Source organism: Oryzias melastigma, linkage group LG5 (assembly GCF_002922805.2).
Source record: "Oryzias melastigma strain HK-1 linkage group LG5, ASM292280v2, whole genome shotgun sequence".
Lineage (NCBI taxonomy): Eukaryota > Metazoa > Chordata > Actinopteri > Beloniformes > Adrianichthyidae > Oryzias > Oryzias melastigma.
This window is the reverse complement of record NC_050516.1, coordinates 32,019,155-32,026,215: the sequence shown is the minus strand read 5'-3', so window position 1 is coordinate 32,026,215 and position 7,061 is coordinate 32,019,155. Positions and strand designations below refer to the sequence as shown.

Genomic DNA, 7,061 nt, shown 5'->3' with positions numbered 1-7,061 from the left:
TGAGCTCAAGCAAAACCATAAAACCTGACCTCCTCCCGCTGAATGAAACCACTGACACTTCAAAACTCTGAACCACAAACATGCAGACGGAGGGTTTTGTACTATTTAAACAATAAGATGAGATTGAAACTGTGGTAAAAATTTGGATTCACCCAATCAAACCAAAAAACCCTGATTGAAATCTAAGCAAACTAAAGTCCACCACTTAAAGACCCACTCTGATTATTTTTTGTGTTGTTTTTCTTATGATAGAGAACATATATAAAGCAAATTAAGTTGAGTATTTCTTTATACTAATTGTTTTGAATCAGGAGTTGACGAAAAAAATGCTGTTTAAAAAAGATCGTATTTGTGATGTAGAAAATACACCTGGAGAGCCACAAGCTCCCTGCTCTGCTCCATAACGGTAGGAGAGGTGGGGTACCGCTCTGCAGAAACTATGTCAGACTATGTCAGAGAAAACAACAGATTTTTTTTTTTTACTTTGCCCTAAAATGGCATAATCACAGTTAAAAACTTTTGCAGTAGATCAAAAGATGATCGGAGTGGGTCTTTAAAGTTTTCCACCTTTGTGCAGAACCTAAAAAAAATAACACAATTTCAGAGATGAAACTTTATCGACATTTCTCTCGTTTTATCGCTAATTATTATTTCATGAGTCAAAAAAAAGCTCAACCCTTTAGTGATGATCACTGATATATAATGACTGAAAATTGTAACAAAAAAATGTCATTATTATAAATGAATGAACAAACTTATTTTGACTTTTTTATATGCTAAATCAGACAGTCTCTGTGCTTATTGTAAAATGGAAATATATGGAAGTGTTTGTGACTCATAATTCAATATAAAAGTCAATATTGGAAATGCTTTTTCATTTTCACAATATAACTGCATTACTTGTCTCTTAAATGAAATGAAAAAGAAATTTTACAAACGGCTTTTTCTTCTTCAACACCACTCATTCTGTGACTTAATTAAAATTAAAAAAATGGTATTTGACATTTCATTTTCAAAAAATGTTCTGTTAAATTTGTACTAAAATTTAATTAGAAATATCAAATTTGAAAATTAAAATGGATTAACAGAAATGCTTTTTAATTTTCACGATGTAAGTGTATTACTTGTCTCTTAAATAAAATGAAAAAGCAATCCTCCAAACTGCTTTTCCATTTTCATCATCACCGCTCATTCAGTGACATAATTAAAGTGACAAAGCCGAGGAAGATCGCTCCTTTATTGTCACATCTCGCCAGGCAGTGTCTCATAAATCAGTTTGAGTTAGCAGTTCAACGGGGCGCACCACGATGACGTCAGTGCTCGCTCTTCTTCTGCTTTGATTAGCGTGCACTACCAGCAAATGTAATGCAGCTACATCCTGAAAATAAAAAAAGTATTTCTGTTAATGCATTTTAGTTTTCAAATTTGATATTTCTAATTGAATTTAAGTGCAAATTTACTAGAAAAACTTTTTGAAAATGAAATGTAAAATACAATTTTCTTTATCATTTTAATCAAGTCACAGAATGAGTGGTGTCGAAAAAGAAAAACCCATTTGGAGAATTGCTTTTTCATTTTACTTAAGAGATAAATAATACAGTTAAACTGCAAAAATGAAAAAGTATTTCTCTTTATGTTATAATTTTCAAACTTGATATTTCTAATTTCATTTCAGTGCAAATTTACTAGAAAACTTTTGGAAAATGAAATTTCAAATGCCACTTTCTTTATTATTTTAATTAAGTTACAGAACGAGCGGTGCTGAAGAAGAAAATGAAAAAGCTGTTCAGAGAACTGCTGATGTAATGCAGTTACATCGTGAAAATGAAAAATAATTTCTGTTTATCTGTTTTAAATTTCAAATGTGACATTTCTAATTGAATTTTAGTACAAATTTACTAGAAAATGTCTTGAAAATGAAATGTCAAAGGCCCTTTTCTTTATCATTTTAAATAAGTTACAGAACTAGCGGTGTTGAAGAAGAAAAAACTGTTGTGAGAATTGCTTCTTCAATTCATTCAAGAGACAAGTACTGCACTTACATTGTAAAAATGAAAAAGCATTTCCACTTTTATTTTGAATTATGAGTCACAAGCGCTTCCATAGATTTTATGTTTTCATTCTGATGTGACAGTAGAACCGTCCCTGTTCTCTGACAGCTTTGACTGCTATGCCACTGGTTAATTTGGACTCTAATCTCCAAAAATGATTCTGATTATTGAAGCAACCTGATTGGTCTCCATCCATCGGGTAGAGTCTTGCAAGTGATAAAACTCCACGAAGGCGAAACCTCGGCTTATACCTAGAGACAGCATTCAAATATAGACGGAGGAGTGTTAGTCAGAATGTTTGATGGACAGTCAAACTCACAATGGGCTGCTACAGTCCAGATCACAGAGAAACTCATCTGGAGCTCAACGTCAGGGGAGGATGTGGAGCCTTTCCACTGTCTAACACAGCTTTTGTTAGAAACCTGACTGAGTAATGCAAGCAGACTTTTACAGAACATCCTCTAAGTATTTAACAGGTGGAATAATGAAGTGAGTCGGTTTACAGGAGAGAACGTGACAGTGGGGAAACAGAATCGCTCACCTGCGCGTTTCTTCATCAGCCGGATGTCCACAGGCTGAGGTCCCTGCAGCTGCTCCAGCGCCGCGCCGATCTGGATGGAGTCATAGAGCATAACAAATTCAGAACTGTATGGGGTCAAATCAGCTTAAAGTGAACGAAAAAACAGATGAAAAATTTGAAAAAAAAAAATTTAAAATAAAAAAGAGAGAATTTGAAAAAAAAGGGTAAATTTGAAACTTGAATAAAAAAAATAAAACTGTTACCAATTTTATAATAAAATAAGCTTTAATAATTTTTAAATTTTATATTTTTTTAAATTATTTTTTTTATTATTTGTTAACTTTCCTCCTTTTTTGTTTTTTATTCTCTGCTTTCAGTTCTCTATTTTCCGTTTCAATTCAGATTTTTGAGTTTTCGCTTCTGAGCTGATCCTAATTTTTACCTGGGGGCGGGGCTTTGAGCTCATTGGCTACCGGGACATATTTCCTCACTACACATTTTCGACACTTTTCTCAGACACACATGAATATTTTACACTTTTCATTCATTTTTTTATTTTCACTGTTCAAATATTCATAGGAAAATAAGTCTAGCATTAGGATGAAAAGGGATCTAATCACAATGATTTATGTAACGCTGCCAAGCTGCATGTCTGCGTGAAAAACGGCAAAGTTGTGCTGAAAAAAACCACCAAACAGCGAGATCCTGAAAGGTACACCTCTTTAAGTACACCACTTTAAGTTTACAAATTTATACACATTTGTTTAGAAATACATTAATAATCTACTATATGTTTTGAATATATTCATATTAATCTGATCCAGTTCACATCCTGTAAAATGTATCAGTGAAATAATGAGATTGTTAATATCATACAGTTACATGGGTTCTCTAAAGGAGAAGTTCTAACTAAAATGTTCAGATCATTAACATTGGAAACATTAATCTGCTTCTCCTGGAGGGAGTTTTGCTATAGAAGTTCACTTAATTCAAGAAGAAGACAACAGTATGAGGGAAAAAAATGAAGTTTTAGACCACAAATAGTTACTTTAAAAATAATTTCCTTAAAAGAGTTTGGAAAATTAATGCCTGTAAGCAAATAAAGATGTTCATACGATCAAGACACTTCCATTGGACTCTTACTGCTCGGTTCTGTCTATCGCGGACTCATTAGAACACATCTATCAGGCAGAAGCTGCAGGTGGGATGTAATGATGTAATGATGTAATGATGCCCTCAGGATTTTATTAAAGACCACAGTGGTGCAGCACAAATGAGATCTTCGTTAGTGTAGGAGTTCACAGTCTCCAGGCTGTTTTAAGAAATGTTATTTATGGCTTTAGTCGACGTCTCAATGAGAATGAGATCATTCTGATCCACATCAGGAACAGCAGTAACTCTTCATTACCAATCCTCAGTGTGAAGGATGCCAGTTTATAAACTCTTAACTTCTCAAGTTTATCTTTGAAGTTTTACTTGTCTGTAAATTATTCTTACATTTTTTAATAGTGTTGACATCTGGATCAACACTATGTTGTTATAAAATTCAATTATTGTAATACCAATCAACAGACACATCTGTTAGATCTCTGGATCATAGACATATTTTAAGGCTCACAGCTGTAGATATGTGTGTTTCACATCCGATACTCTGTTGCATATCCTGGTTTAGATCTCAAGCAGACGACTTTCCCAGAGCTAATGGTGTCACGTCCCATCATGCCTTGCACACTGTGAACAACCCATTTGTGTAGTTTCTTCTCACACATGATGTCTATCAGTTATCTAATCTCAGACTATTTTATTTTTTACTCTATTAGATGTCTATCAATAGTGTTCAGAAAGATTTAGAGATCTACATATAGACATCTAATCTTTGGATATTTTTAAATGTCCATTAGAGTACTTTTTAAAAATATTTACTAGATATAAAATAAAAAAGTCAAGTCAAACATGTTTCTATTATAGTGATTTTGTTGTGCCGTCATTCTTTTTCTCCTTTTACTATCAAATATGAACATGACAACACTGCTGCACTGTAAAACATTTTTCTTATCTCTACATTTAAATCCAAACCTAAACTTTTAGAACTAGCTGAACAGCAACTAGACACTGCAGTGAAGCAGAAGATAAGAAAATATACTTTAATCTCATTCTAATAATAATCCTCTCTGACTAATTGATTAAATTAGAGCTGGATATCGATTAAAAAAATTAACTAATTAATCGCAAACTGAGAAAAAATTAATCGTGACACTTTTTTTTTAGTTACAGTATTTCCTGACCACTTATAATCACAAAATTAAATTTACACACAAAACTGTCACAAAACGATCACGCTATAGCAATACACCTTATTCCAGAAGAAGAAGAAGAAGACAGTATGAGTTTAGACCACAAATAGTTACTTTAAAAATTATTTCCTTTAAAGAGTTTAAAAAAAATAATGTCTGTAGGTAAATAAAGATGTTCTGATTTACTCAGTAATGTATTTTTTTTGGGTCAACCGAACGTTAGCATTAGCCGTCCTATGGGAAATTCTATTGAACGTTAGCATCAAGCTAGCAGACTTTAGCTTTATGTGCTAAATCGATTTATATATTTTGTGAATCAATTGTTGATCTATTAAGCTTAAATCGATTCAAATCGATTTTTTTTCAGCCCAGCCGTATTCACAGCCCTTAATTAAACCTTTTCCCATCATTTGGTTCAGTTATATGACAAGTTAAATGTCTAGTTCACTAGTTCACATTACAGGAAGAAGAACCTGGTTCAAATCCCAGATGGGACCTTTCTGTGTGAAGTTTGCATGTTCTTCCTCTACAGGTTTGGATTTTCTCCTACAGTTCAATAACATGTTTCATCCGTTAACTGCAATTGTGACAAACTAGAGACCCGATTAGGGTGTACTCCACTTTCAACAGTAGCTGGATTAAAAAGAATAAAACCTGTGACCCTAAAAAGGATTTAGTGGGTTCTGAAGATGAATGAATGGATGTGAAATTGCAGAATTTATTTATTGAATTAGGAAAAAAAAACCTTAAGATTAAATGACTACAAGTAGATGTGTGTTAGACTTCTAAATGCAGAAATCTTTCGGAATATTATTGGTTAACATCTAATAGAGGTGTCCTGGTCTCTGCATTGTAATACTTACATCCTCCTCTGTCACGCAGGGGGGGAGACCCCTCAGCATGATTGTATTGCTCTCCTCCTCTTCCATTTTGCAGTCCTGCTCAGGAAAATCGCCATCATCCTCGTCATCGGATTGGTCGCTGCTGTGGCGTTTCCGTTTTCTCTGTTGCAGTTGAAAGAAATGCAATGGTTGCAAATGGGTTTCACAATCAGTTACATTTTTTTTCTTCTCGTACCTCTGCACCGTCTCCTTCTTTGGGTTCATCACAGCGCTCTCGGGGTCTGTCGAACATACTGCTCCCCTTGTAGACCCCCTCGTCGTCTCTGGACTGCTGACCGTCCCACTCTGGATCAGCATCTCTCCTCCCATCAGAACCATATCTTCCACTGCGTTCACCTCGGCTCAGCCTGAAACACAAAGCACACAATGACACACAAACACACACAAACACACAAAAAAGAAGCAAATCTGCACATGTAATGAGCATCCAACCTTCTGTCAGTTCCCATGATTCAGTGGGAGAACAGTCTGCAGACTGTGTGGAGAGGAAACTGCTGACATGAGTGACGTCAGCCAGAGCATCACATTCAGGATGACAAACCCGCAACAAATAAATAAAAACACTGTTTAATGTAAAACAACGATCAGACCCCTATTATAAACACCAAAAATGATAATTCTGATGATCTGACGAACATTAGTTTGACTAAATCGGCATAAAAACATGAAAATATCGATTTAAATAACAATATATGTCGACATTTTTGTTGAGTGGCATATTTAAAGTCATTTTCCTTCTTATAAACCTTCCAAATCAATAAAAATAAAATAACTTACTGATGCCGATGACCTTTAAAAAAGCTTGACAGCTCGCTTGTAGAAGATGGGCGTCTTCTTCGTTTGGATCTTGAACTAATCAAAACATGATGCAGCTGCTACTACAGCGCCACCTTCTGGCCAGGAGGACGAAACGCCGATGATGCACAGGACATTTAGACTTCTGTCAACGTGCATTGCTGTATTCATTTTTTAACTGTTATATATGTTAATGTGGAAAAAATGCTTATAATTTTTCTGTGTGTTTTAGGCATAGATGTAGTTTGTTTTAATTGTGAAAAGTTGCCAGCTGGTGGCGCTGCTGCACCAGTGACTGATACCAAGCTCAGTTGTGAAGTTAGCTTCAGATTTGATGTTTAACAATATTCCAACATCACTTATATTATCAGATGCTGTACATGTATATATATATGTATTTTAATCAACTTTTCACAGAAAAAAATATCAATGTGTCCTTTTGTTTAAGCAAAATGCTTGTTCAAAACTATAAATATATTTGATTTATTTCAAACACGCA

General features: G+C 34.4%; 1 protein-coding gene across 3 annotated transcripts in view; it reads right to left on the bottom strand.

The window, feature by feature from the left end:
- LOC112145002 (RNA-binding protein 5) overlaps positions 1–6,694 on the bottom strand; it is a 19,323-nt gene extending 12,629 nt beyond the window's left edge. Inside the window, exons 1-6 of one of the 3 annotated variants that reach the window (XM_024269970.2) lie at positions 6,545–6,694; positions 6,200–6,261; positions 5,943–6,114; positions 5,729–5,869; positions 2,593–2,662; positions 2,229–2,302 (exon numbers count right to left, since the gene is read on the bottom strand). In XM_024269970.2, coding sequence (XP_024125738.1) covers positions 2,229–2,302; positions 2,593–2,662; positions 5,729–5,869; positions 5,943–6,114; positions 6,200–6,216 — 474 coding nt within the window. In that variant the 5' untranslated portion in view covers positions 6,217–6,261; positions 6,545–6,694. The remainder of the gene's footprint in view (positions 1–2,228; positions 2,303–2,592; positions 2,663–5,728; positions 5,870–5,942; positions 6,115–6,199; positions 6,262–6,544) is intronic. The other 2 variants (XM_024269969.2, XM_024269968.2) reach the window with 2 other exon arrangements.
- Between the last annotated feature and the right edge of the window lie 367 nt (positions 6,695–7,061).